A 14501-nucleotide genomic window follows, 5' to 3' on the forward strand; every position below is an offset into this window, starting at 1 on the left:
AAAAGATGAATAAAGCCAAAGCGTTTCATTTACTATATATAATTTAATACATATATAAAACATTGTTTACGTAAGATTTAATACATCCATTCTATCTTACTTTGGTCGTGTAACTGATCTTCCTCAAAATTATCAATTCTTGACAAGATGACAAGAAATACTACACCACATACACCACAAGTACACCACAAGTCGCATACGGCTGACTGATGTATGCCAGCGCTACTTGTGTCGAAAATATGAAAGGGAGAATTCCTGAGGGCGACGACGACGTTTCTTAAATGAAATGTAGAATATTTAGACTTTGCGTCGCGATATCTCCGCTCGTAGGGCACGGAGAGAAAAAATAAAAACACTTTTATTATACAAGTCAGGGCCAAGCTATCGTTTGAGACTACTCAGAACTTGATCGGTTCAGCCATTACTGAAATCTAATAATCTTGCGTGCTTGGAACTCGCTGACTCGCGTAAAAGAGGGTCGGTCTGCGACTCGCTTTTCCTACATAGGCGCGAGTCGCGACCGCGCATCTAGATATTAATTTAACTCATCCATAATTATTCATCCGCATTTAGCAAACTAAGTTCGGGCGACGTTACTAATTTAAATTTTCCGCTGAATCTCTATATTCCCTAAGAATACAACCGTCCATATATCGACTGTAAGTCGACTCATCCAAGTCAGGCTTTCAAAGTTGACTGCAAATCGACTTTGCATAGACGTCTGCAGACATCCTTCAAATGTTGACTTTAAGACTCTAGAAAAAGGCATGCGGTCCAGTGGTGCTGTGTGCATCATAGTATTGTTAAGAAACATAAATATTTATATCAATAGATGAAATAGGTCCATATATAAAGAAACCTCGATCTACAGCCCAATGAACAAACAATATTTTTTAATTGTTTTTTTAATAAAAAGTTTTTTATATTTATTTTAATTATTGTATTATATTGATATATATTTTCTAATTGCATTTTATTTAAACAAATAACAGAAAAGTTATTCCAGATGCTATTCTGCATTTGCAAAATTAGTAAAAAAAAACTATAATTTTATATTTGTTTATATAAATGTTGTGCTTTAATTACATATATTTTATTTTTTCGATAACGTATATTGACCTGAACTACCAGTTATATACACATATCAGCATAAAGTGTTCACAGGTCATCATGAGGAATCAGTTCGCAGCGATCACGGAAGTCAAGCAACGTTCACCAGAGTCACGACTTGGATGGGTGACCGCTTGGAAATTTCCGAAAAAATATTCCCAAGATTTTTTTTTGCGAAAAATGTTTTTAAAATGTTACACAAATATTGTTTTGTTTATTAGAATTATGTGATGTAATAATATTTATGTAAATATTTTAGAAAAATGGGATGTTTCAATGCAATATTTCAAAAAGCGGACATCTTAATGTTGCTGCAATCTTCCAGCAATGTTGCAGAAATGTTTCGCAATCAAAATACAATATTACAATGTTTCAATGAAATCATTCTGCAATGTTCCTGCAATCTCTCTGTGCTGTATGGGTTAATGATTAAGGTAAAAATGTATGTGTTTAAATTTGCCAACTAGATTAGTCTAGACTTAAAAAAAAATTATAAGAATGCCAACTAAAAAGAAACATACCCAATGTGTGTCAGTCTATATATATTGGCATTTCTATAATTTTTTAAATTTAATTTTTTTTATTTAACCCTATAGGGTTAAAAAAAGTTCAATTTTCTATTTATTTGACAATTAAAATATTACAACGCATCTTGCACAACTATATAAGTAAAAGCAGAGACTCGCCTTACATAACAGACATTTTATTATTTGTAATCTTACAATTTTTTATCGCATACTAATTCCTCGACAAAGAAGATTCAAGTTATCGGAATTATGCCTGTAATAAATATACCGCTGCTGTATATAGTTATGTAATATACAGGATGAATTATTCCCAAATTATATAGCAGTTACAATTTGTGTCGACTGGGACAAAAAGACCAATGAGAGTATAAGCACGGTTAATGGATCGAGCACAAAGTAATTTTTATTGTAATAAAAAAAACCTTTTAATTTATTCAAAAATTTCTTGGGTGAACGTTTCGATTTCATATTAAGTTATCATTAACAACAATATAGGCATTTTATAATATGACGTTTACACGTTTCCGAAGAAACTTTGGTTGAGAAAATTCTGACTCTTGATTCCAGAAAGTTGTATTTTGTTAACATATGTGATTAATTAGTCAAGTAAAGATTAAAATATAATAACGCACCGCACCTACTATCATTTATATAGTCTTTGTTTACAAAGTTTATTATGTTTAAAAATGTTTCAAGGTTTAAAAAAAAAAGATCCATTTTGTGACATAAATCTTATTTGACCTTGGGTATTATCGTTAAGGTCAATTATTTTTTGAATTTTTAAATCTCCTTTTCTATAGCATATTCTATAGTAGATGAAAACGTTTTCAAAATAAACTTTTTACGATTAAGAATTCCCAAGAATTATATAAATAATTATTTTGTTGAAACGAAACTTCGAAAATTTATAATTCTTAGGAATTCTCGACTAAAAAAATTTTATTTATATTATTTTGAAAAAAATGCCCCGACTTTAGTTATAAGAATATGCAATAAAAAGATTTTCAAAATTAAATTTAAAAGATCTCTTAAATTTAAAAGATTGACCTTTATATTATGAGGTGATGCTGCCCAAAGATCAAAATAAATTATACTACAAAACGGATTTTTTTTAAACATTGAAAAACTTTTTGTCTCTAACATTTTCTTTGGAAATGTGTTGTTTTAAAAATATTCTTGTATGTCGCATTATTATACTTTTATACACCCTATATGTACCACGTTTTCACGTGCGCGCGCGCATATACATGTGATTAACATATGTGAGAGTGGGATATAAAGTTAGCACACGCTATGCACGAGAAGGCAGTGTAACACAGTAACTGTTAGGTCGTGTTGATTGATCTGCGATTTCTTATCGATATGGATACCACCAAGAAATCTAACAACCCAAATCCACGGGCGTCCGCAAATCCGATCAATAAATTGTTCTTCTGGTAAGTCGCCTTGTATCTGTTACAACTAGATCAATCGAATTACAATATAGACACACCATGTGTCTCACGACATTCATGTTTATATCGGTTGTCTTTTAATTATGATCACAATAAGAAATGCAGATAATACGATGTCCAAAATCGGGACTTTAGATAAAAATTACATTTCTTAAAACATGACTTAAAGATGTTTTTAAGCTATGTTATGCTGAATGGCATCTTTACGATGTACTATGTTTTTAAGTCATATCCCTATTCCGGACATGCGTGTTGTCTAGGAAGCGATGATTATACAATATTATGACTGTGAGAAATTGGTCAAGATCATCACATCGTATTTGCAGCAATATCCGATGCAAACTCGTATTTCAAGATAAAGTGAAAGAGGAAATTTATAGGAAAGCAAGATAACCTAGATAAAAATTACGTATTGAAATAGTGATGAATTGCTTTAAGAGGGAAACATATATACATTATTGTTTTATCTATGATAAGATTATTTCCATTTCCTGTTCTTAACTGAAATTAGGAATTATTAAGTGGTGATAGCATAATTCTATTATCTCATATTTTACGAACATATATACAGGGTGTTCCTTAAGCATTCTAAAAGATTTTGAAGTTTATTTGCATCAATTTGTAGCTTAACTCGATTTAATTTACTTTTTTTTTTAATTTTAAAGTAATTGTTTGTTTCATACATTGAAAATAAATTGCGACATTCAAATAAATTTGCATGCTTTGTTTATTCTTCACAATTGTTTCATCGTCAGTCAAATTGTACAATGCTTCCGCGAATCGTGCGAATTGTCGAGGTTTAAGCCTGCCGCAGACGATATGTTTTTTCTTACTGGATTTCTAACTGGATTTTCTTACTTGCTACCGTACGGGCAATGGTACTGGCAGTGCTACTGGCCGTGGCTTCACACGGTGTGAGTTTTCGTACGGGCTGAGCAACTGAAATTTGTTTCATAGAAGCGGCACGCTTAAATATGGATGAGATAGATGAGATGGATGAAATTATTGCAACAGTTGTACATTGTCGTAAAATTGCTATTGCATTATTTTTAATTATTGAAAAATTGCGACAACAAAATAAATATCGCCGACGTTTATGGAGTCGACAGTCAATACATTCTTTAATGCCTTACTTTTACTGTGCTTATTATGGTAATTTGGTGTGTTTATCGCATATAAACATGGTTCCTATTAGTAGGCCTCTATTAAACATAAAATACTTTTTTGGACTATTTTGAAGTCTTTTCATTTTTGCACGACGTTTGCGAAGTGAATTCACGTTTGAACTTTGACAACACTTCGACAGTATAACCTGATATAACCCAGTATAACCTATACAGACTGCGTCCTGATTGGCTTTCACAATAAACCAGTACAGAATCACGTAAGAAAAATAGGACATGATTTATTACGAAAATCCAGTACGCGAGCCAGTAGCGTAGCCCGTAAGCTACCCATTTCCAGTACGGGAGCGCGTAAGCAATCCCGTAAGAAAAAACGTATCGTCTGCGGCAGGCTTTACTCATGGTGGAAGTAGAGATGAGGCTTGTTTTCTATTCCTCTACTAGACTGCACTGGAAGGTTCCTTCTTGCTTTCGCTAACTTTGAAACATCTATCTATTTCATTTTAAGTGTACACTTATTTAGAGAATTCAGGAACAGAAAACAAACGGATGGTGTGTGCAAAACTCGGAAATCACGCCTCTTTTTCGCGTCAAGCTGCGCGAAATCCCCAGGTTGGCCAACTACGAAAAACTAAATGTTTGATGATATCAAGTTGCTACAACTGTTTTGATTGCATCTTTGTCACACACTGCTATATGTTTGTTGTATCCTTTTCTCTGTAAGAATAAGTTTGTAGTACGCGCAATTTCGAGAGAAGTACGTAATTCGAAAATCTAACATTGAATAATAAGTCGTTTTAAAGAGTACACATTTTTAACAGTAAAATAATATCTCAAGCTGACCACTCAAGTTCAAGTATGAATAAAGGCGCAAGTTCACGCAGCAAATAAAAGCTGGCGTTTTACTCCCTCTCCATCAATTTGGCGAATCCAGCGAATAAACGCTCAAAGTTCGACACAGTCCAACTTTTAGCAAAACGACGCTGAAATTTAAATATTACATTTCAAATTAATTACCTTCCAAAAGTAAATATATAAGAAAAAAATTATGACTGAAAGGTTAAATCAATCGACATCATCTGAAAATACAAACAAAATTAATATATATTATATACATATAGTAAGCATACTTTTAGGCTAGGTTGCTTTTTGTTTTTTATTTATTTATGTCAGATAGCTTTATTTGTTATATTGTGTTAATAACTGTGTTTTTTATATTGTAGGAAATTCTGTTATACTTCTGTTATACCCTCATATACTTGTGGTGTGTGCAAAACACTTGTTTGTACCATACAAGAAAGTGAAGAAATATATCGGCATTCTTGTATGGAGGGATATAATGAATGTTACATAGATAAAAATTCATATTATTTTTATCCTAAAAGCGGTAAATACATTAGTAACAATTTGGCCCAATGCAAAAAAGAAATTGTGCTCATTACGATTTACAAAAATCGGAGCTACCCAAAACTTTTTTTTTATCTATTTCTTTTTCTTTTTTTAACAAATACATTGCAGCAATTGCAGCAGCTATACGTCGTCTTCTAATTTCAGCTATAACCGCCACTGTGTGTTTATAATATTTTACATACTCGATATATTGATTATAATATTCCAACTCCATTTTTGCGGTTATGTCAGATTATGTACTTAGCAATTGCCGCTTTTAACGCTGCTTTGCATTGCGGTGGAGTTGGGTGGAGTAAGGGTAAAACGCCAGCTTTTATTCGCTATATGAAAAAGATAGAAGCGATAGCGTTTAGCTTTTTAACGCTGCTTTGCGTTGCGATTGAGTGGGAGTAAAACGCCAGCTTTTACTCGCTGCGTGAAATTGCACCTTAAATATGCTCATCAAAGCTATCGAAACATCTACATGACATAATTACAATTATTTTAGCTTATGCAAGCGACTTGAGGAAATACGAAAGAGCGTTCAATTTACTTTTGTCAAACTGGCTTGTTCGAGTAAATCAGAGCGTGTGTAGCGGCGTGACAAGCTCAATTCAAACCAATCGGAAGTTGGCGCTGCGAATAAAAGTAATTACGTTGAAATATACAGAAAAGAATTGCTCTCTAATTGTTCCTTCTGTATTCATAATTGCTCAATTTAATTAATATTAATAATGCTATTACATAACAGTCATACATTTTTACCTGGCAAATAACTCTACATTAATTTTCTTTTAAATTCGTTCTTAAAAAGTAATTGCTTCTCAATTGCTTTTTTCATTGCCATTGTTGAATTTCTAATTTCAGATAAAGAGCAATTTTCTTTGATGTTTGTTTCACATAATGACTTTTAAGCTATACATACATATTTGCACAAGCATGCTTGTTAAATATTGGAACGTCTAGATGATAAAACTGTACAGTTACGTACAGTGTTAAGTAAAACAGTTACGTAAAACGTAACTGTACACCCAAGGACTTTGATTCTATCCATGGGGAAATTTTCCAAACTGAGAAGTCACCACTTTCTACATATTTGCAGTTCATGATTAATGAAACAACTAGAGCTTATGGGTCGTTACGTTATTCATGAACTGTAAATATGTAGAAAGATAGCGACTTCTTAGTTTGGAAAATTTCCCCATGGACAGAATCAAAGTCCTTGGGTGTACAGTTACGTACAGTTACGTAAAACTGTACGTTAACTGTACAGCAAATATGATATATACGTTCAGGTTGACTTGAATACTTGACAAGTTTACTTGAACATGTGTGATCAGCTTTAAAAACATCTTATGATTCCAGACTATTGCTCAATTCACACAGCACGCGTCAACGCGTTACGCGTGGCGAGGTAGTCAATCATTTTTTCGTTTTTATGGAAAGAAATAAGAAAGCAAAAGAATGATTGGCTATCCGCCACGCGTAACGCGTTGACGCGTCCTGTGTGCATTGAGCCTATGTTGTTAAAAAAAATTAATAAACGTTCTTCAGTGATAGTGTAAAATGTGTATTATTTTTATGTTGTGTTAAATTTTAAATTAAATGTAGTAAAAAATGAACAAAGAGAAACGTAAAACATTATAATTTACTTAAAAAATAATAACTTTTTAGATTTTTTTAAATATTTCTTTAAAAAAATTTTTGAGTATATTCTTCAGATATATCACTGTAAGAAGTACGTGACTTTATTTGCTTGTGTTATTGTTTAACTTTTCCAATTTAATATTTAATGTTGATATAATTGTTTAATTGTTATAAAATATTAAAAAATATCACTTACATGCAAATCACGGGTGTTTACGATAACTAATCGGATCTCGGATTGGATTGAACAATGTCCACATAGCACGTAATATTTCTATGATATCACAGAATCATTGCAATATCACAGAAATATTACATATTACTGTGAAATATCACAGAAATATTACTGTGATATTACACAGTGATAATGACATTGAAATATTCCACTGATATCACAGAAATATCACAGAAATATTATTGTGATATTACACAGTGATAATAACATTAAAATATTCCAATGATATCATTGCAATATATTGTTACAATATTTAATTTCAAAGAACAAGGTAATGTCAAACCACGTTTTTATTATGTCTTATTAATGCAACGCCACTATCTCTTTGATTAATTTCGATATTTTTAGTATCCTTAATATTCTTGGTAATTTCGGTATCCTATAGAAGAAATCAACTTACAAATAAAATAATTATGTCTTTGCCCTTTCGTGGAATAAAAGTAAATGTTAAGAAAAAAAATTAATTAACTTTATTATTAGTTTAGATATTTACTTAGTTTAGTCCTTAAACTGTATATATGTATAAACTATAATGTACGCTCTTCTATGTAATTTATCAATTTAATTGTTGCTTTACAACTCGATCAATAATGATTTTATTAAAAAATTACAGAAAAACCTTTGTATTTATCTTATTGTCATTTATAATTTTTACAGGAGCACAAAATTGATTTTAATTTTTAAAAATTTTTATCATGAGGAATTTAAAAAAAAAATGTTTACAAAAAGTTTTGTTAATACACATTTATTATTCACTTGGCAATAAATATTTCAAAGTATATTAAGAAGTTTTTAAAAAAATATACATTTTTACGTCATTTAATATTTACTGCTCGATACATTATTTTGTGAAATAGTTTATTCATTAATATTGATTAGACTATTATATACCACAGTAAAAGGTTTTTCAAGTTAATTAAAATATTAAATTTCCAACAAATTTTTCTTTAGATTTCACTTTTTTTTCAACTCTATTAAAAAATATGATTATATATATTCTATCATTAATTAGGTATTTTACAATGTTCATTGATTATATGTATGTATATAATGTTGCGGCTCGGTCACCGACCGTCACAACATACGACGAAACAAGCGAGCGCGTACACAGCCGCTATGCGGTCCCGCCGTGTGTATAAGACTCCACGCAAACAAGTGAGTGCTGGCACCACCGCTAGGTGGCCGCGCCTCTGGAGACCTTCTCGTGAGTCAAGTGCAGCCTCAGATGTTATATCTAGACGCCACTGCGGCCGACCGGGCCGACTCACTAGCTCACACTTCAGTGAGATTTTAAAGAAAATTGTTGCTTGTTGTAATTTGGAAACGAATACTTGTTCTAATTTTTTTCCAATGTAACGTTCCTTGAAAAAAAAGTTAATAAACTTGTTTCAATAAACTGATTACTGATCAGTAACTGATTATATTTTGTCAGTTACTAATCAGTAATCAGTTTATTGAAACAAGTTTATCAATTTTTTTTAAAGGGGTACGTGTGGAACGCTGTTCCATATAAAATTTTATATTTTTACATGTAAATAATATTTTGTATTGTTATTTAATCTTGAACATAAATTAAAATTATAATTCAAATTGAATCTTTTTTAACAAAAATGAAAAAGGATATAAGAGATTTTTTTTGTAAATTAAACATTTATTACGTTTACATTAATGTATTCTGTTTTAATAAATATAATTATTTTTTTTATGTTTAATATATATTACATGTAACGATATAAAAATAATATTAAAAATAACAATAAAAATAAAATAAATTGAAATAATTTATTTATTTAATTTTTTGCAATATTATTTAAATATCACATAAACATCACAGAAATATTGTGAAATATCACAATAATATTACTATGAAATATCACAGTAATATTACTGTGATGCGTTTTCGCGGACATTTTGATATTACTGTGATATCACAGTAATATTTCGTGATATTTCTGCAATATTTCATTTGTAATATTGCAATGTAAAAGTGATATTGCTATGATATCACTGCAATATTACGTGGTATGTGGGTGGTACTCAACGTAAGTATAGAAAATTTCCCTAGGCTAATTGGATTGACGATTGCTGTCTCAAATGTAATCCGATTGATGACGAAAGCGTGGAGACCGAGAAGCATGTTTGAAAAGTAAATCTCTTTATTTTTTTAAATAATAACACAAAAAATCAAAGATTAAGTTAAAAAGAATGATTTGAATTTAGATTTATTGTAATTTTTTTTGTCTAAATACTGGATTTTGTTTACATTTCTGTTTGTAAAAATTAATTAATCTATTCTAAAGTTTGTGGTTATATCGGAAACAAATCAAAATTAATAAAACAATTATTAATTATTAGGTACATATTAAAGCACATAATATTTCAAGCACATCATATAGAATTCCTGTTTATTATAAACTTAGTAAACATAACTTTGAAATTATTCAACTACATTATACATTAATCAATATTAATTTATATGTTAAAAATCAATAATGTTTCTAAAAATGTTCTCTTTATTCTTTTCCAGATCGTAAATAAACTTCAATTCCATGAATAAATAAAAATTACTGGAAAATGGATTTATATGAAGAGGGCATTATTGAACAATATCAATTTGTGCTAACTTAAAATTTGTAAAATCTACTTTTCTTTATTAGTTGTTTATTAGAGAGTAATAATATAAAAATGTAATATACACATCATATATGCATACAATTATTTTAATTTTATTTATGTATATTCCGTTCTTATATTATTACTCTCTAATGAACAACTAACAAAGAATAGCAGATTTTACAAATTTTAAGTTAGCACAAATTGATAATGTTCAATAATGCCTTTTCAATCCATTTTCCAGTAATTTTTATTTATTCTTGGAGTTGAAGTTTATTTACGATTTGGAAAAGAATAAAAAAAACATTTTCAGATACATTATTGATTTTTAACATATAAATTAATATTGATTAATGTATAATGTAGTTGAATAATTTCAAAGTTATTTTTACTGAGTTTATAATAAACAGGAATTCTATATGATATGCTTGAAATATTATATGCTTTAATATGTACCTAATAATTAATAATTGTTTTATTAAGTTTGATTTGTTTTCGATATAACCACAACCTTTAGAATAGATTAATTAATTTTTACAAACAGAAATTTAAACGAAATCCAGTGTTTAGACAAAAAAATTACAATAAATCTAAATTTAAATCATTCTTTTTAACTTTATCTTTGATTTTTTGTGTTATTATTTTAAAAAATAAAGAGACTTTTCAAGCATGCTTCTCGGTCTCCACGCTTTCGTCATCAATCGGATTACATTTGAGACAGCAATCGTCAATCCGATTAGCTTAGGGAAATTTTCTATACCTACGTTGAGTGCCATTGTTCAATCCAATCCGAGATCCGATTAGTCATCGTAAACACCCCACGCTTCCTTCAGCTCGAGGCTCTCGTACACCCAAGAATTTTGATTCTGTCCATGGGGAAATTTTCCAAATTGAAAAGTCACCACCCTTCTACATACTCGCAATTCATGATTATCGTAACGACCAATAAGCTCTAGTTGTTACGTTAATCATGAACTGCAAGTATGTAGAAAGATAGCGACTTCTCAGTTTGGAAAATTTCCCCATGGACAGAATCAAAGTCCTTGGGAGTACATTCACGTATGCGATAAAAAGAGACCGATAGAATACAGAATCACATGCGTACAACAAAGACAATCACATTCAGTTGCAACAATATTACGGAGTTAAACAAGGTTGGTACACCTGGGGATTTCGCGTCGAGAAAATAGGTTTGTTCGAGTTGCTTGAAATCCCCTAAAATTTTTGTACTCGAAATGAGATAAATATATATTCGATCGTAAGAAAAAGAGAGACGACAAAGAAATTAATTCAAAAAGGGCAACAACATGAACAGGCCTAATGAATGAGAGGACAAAAATTAGAGAAAGATGCCTGCAAACTGCATACACCATGTCTAATCCCACCACGGATTTACTGGCTTACATCTCAAGAACGACTAACCACGACTGTCTCTTATTACAAATGATAAACGTGTGTGCGTCCTTCACAAATTCTTTCTCTACTCTCGCAATCATCGTATTTACACGAGGTTCGAGTCTATATCGACATAATCACATTGATTTAACTTGATGCAGTAGTATTCTATCAACTAAATTCTATACAGTAATAACAATACATAATGAATTTGATTGGACTGCACACATAGTTACACATTGATTAGGGCCGTCTTTCATATACTAAGGGCCCTAGGGCCTACACTAATTAAGGGGCCCTTTTTTAAAAACATTTTTTGAAACAAGAATTAACATTTTAATAAAATAAGTATATTAATTATTAATTTTTGTTATTTCTAATATTAACATTGCATTAAAACTGAAAGAGAATGTACACATATTTGGCAGCCTTTTGCATCAAACATTTACTAAAGGCTTCTTTCTTGATTTTTGACGAGTAAAATCTTCAATTACTTCCTCAAAATCTAACTCCTAACTTAATATAGCACTTTTGATACCCATAAATAATAAATAGTTTACCTTTTTGTGGATCATAGAACTCCTAATCTCATTTTTTATTCGGCTTGTTTGGAAAAAGCTATGTTATTATGCATATATTTTGTGATTATTCAGCTATTCAGTACATTTGCACATTTGCATCTTACACCATACCTTTCAACCAACTTTGGAATTGTTAATTATCGCTAAGTAGAACTAGAGTCCTATATAAAGAGAGAAGCGACATCGAACCCCCACCACAACTTTCAGTATCCAATTGAGTCCTCTACTGCCATTTTGGGACCACTCTAACGTCATCAAACACCATTCGTATTATTCTGCAAACAGCTGTGGTCACAATATAGCTGCTCACTTAGCTAATCAAGTATCAATCAGATTACCAATCAGAGCTTCGGACATCAATGTCGCTTCTCTCTTTATATAGGACTCTAAGTAGAACGAAGTCAGGAAAAACTCCCGAAGTCCATAGCGATTAGGCTGCATTTACATGAGTGCGTAAATGCGATATAGGAAATTACTAGATTTTGGCGATCCATGCAAATAAACGTCACATTGTAAATGGCGCTTTAATTCTAAAATCCTTTCAACTAGAGTCCTATATAAAGAGAGAAGCGACATTGATGTCCGAAGCTCTGATTGGTAATCTGTTTGATACTTGATTGGCTAAGCGAGCAGCCATATTGTGACCACAATTGTTTGCAGAATGATACGAATGGTGTTTAATAACGTTGGAGCGGTCCCAAAATGGCGGTGGAGGACTCAATTGGATACTAAAGATGGTAAGGGTTCGATGTCGCTTCTCTCTTTATATAGGACTCTACTTTCAACCAATGAGAATTCGATTTCGGAGAAATAGATTTCGGCTAAGACAATCTTATTGGCTGAAATAAACAAAGCATAAAAACTCTGTGTGACTCTCAAGCGGAGACATGCAGCGCAGCATGGCGCACCGCGCGAAAACTTAAAATTTATATTAGCAATTATTTTTTATTTCATTATATTGGGAAATTTTTTTGTTTTATTTTTATTTTTGGCTTAACAGTGGGGCCCTCTTTAACACGGGGCCCTGGGCCCGGGCCCATCGGGCCCACGCCTGAAGACGGCACTGACATTGATGCATATTAAAACCGTTATGCATTGATCTAACCTATATAAATATAAAAATAAAATGCAAGTATGTCAAATAATAATATACATTTTATTACACATAGCATCCGAGAAAAATTTTTTTATATATAATCTCATATACAGGGTAATCCATGTAATGGTTGGAAGAACTATTTACCATAAGAGATGACTTACCGACTGTACTCCATGTAATTTATATGCAGTGAAGTCAGTAAGTCATCTCTCATTGTAAATAGTTGTTCCAATCATTATGGATCAGCCTATATAATTATACATGTAATTATATGTCTATATAATATATATTAAAATATATATAATTATAACAGATAATTATGTATAATTATATATGGATATATATATATATATATATATATATACACAGGGTGTCCGGGAACTAGGGAATTTACTGTTTTAACAACTTAAAGGAGATAAAAAGGGACAAAAACGTCTTATACCATTTTACGATATTCGCTATAATTATCGAATTATAAAATAAAACGTATGAGCCAATGTGCGGTGATGCCGCGCCATCGCACCTAGCTCATAGGCAAGAGCGCGCGGCGGGACAGATGACGCGTCGTTGTTTGAATTTGCACGGCGCGACGGTCTGAATTTGCCGCACCGCGTGTATAGTCGTGAGCTAAAAGGTAGCAATACATTTTTTTTGATGGTAGATGGTTTGATGCTTAATTGGTTGGATCCACAGGTAAGAACCAATGACGTTCGCCGTTTAATGAGCAAGTCTACATTTCAAAAACAATCGAAGAAAATGTGTTGCAACCTTTTAGCTCACGACTATACACCCAAGGACTTTGATTCTGTCCATGGGGAAATTTTCCAAACTGAGAAGTCACTACTATCGAACCCCCACCATAACCTTCACTATCCAATTGAGTCCTGCACCACCATTTTGGGACCGCTTTAACGTCATCAAACACCATTCGTATCATTCTACAAACAGCTGTGGTCACAATTGGCTGCTCGCTTAGCCAATCAAGTATCAATCAGATTACCAATCAGAGCTTCGGACATCAATGTCGCTTCTCTTTTTATACAGGGTGATTCAGAACGACCCATGTGTCCCTGTAAAGACGTGTTCTTGAATAAATTCTGAGACGATTTTTCCTGTACGAAAAATTTGTCCGACACTTACTTTTTGAATAATAAGAGGATAAAGTTAGCGAATCACGGGCCGTGTACACATGGTAGACAAAGGCGGCGCAACTCACCGTCCGACACAGGTAAGCGCCCGCGTCGGACGGTGAGTTGCGCCGCCTTTGTCTACCATGTGTACACGGCTCGTGATTCGCTAACTTTATCCTCTTATTATTCAAAAAGTA

General features: G+C 31.8%; 1 protein-coding gene across 2 annotated transcripts in view; it reads left to right on the plus strand.

The window, feature by feature from the left end:
* Window positions 1-2889: 2889 nt before the first annotated feature.
* Window positions 2890-14501, plus strand: part of LOC105199199 (multidrug resistance-associated protein 4) — a 30176-nt gene continuing 18564 nt past the window's right edge. The window contains exon 1 of one of the 2 annotated variants that reach the window (XM_039448739.1): window positions 2890-3073. In XM_039448739.1, coding sequence (XP_039304673.1) covers window positions 3000-3073 — 74 coding nt within the window. In that variant the 5' untranslated portion in view covers window positions 2890-2999. The remainder of the gene's footprint in view (window positions 3074-14501) is intronic. The other variant, XM_026138109.2, reaches the window with a different exon arrangement.

The sequence above is a fragment of the Solenopsis invicta genome, chromosome 4, assembly GCF_016802725.1.
Source record: "Solenopsis invicta isolate M01_SB chromosome 4, UNIL_Sinv_3.0, whole genome shotgun sequence".
Classification (NCBI taxonomy): Eukaryota; Metazoa; Arthropoda; class Insecta; order Hymenoptera; family Formicidae; genus Solenopsis; species Solenopsis invicta.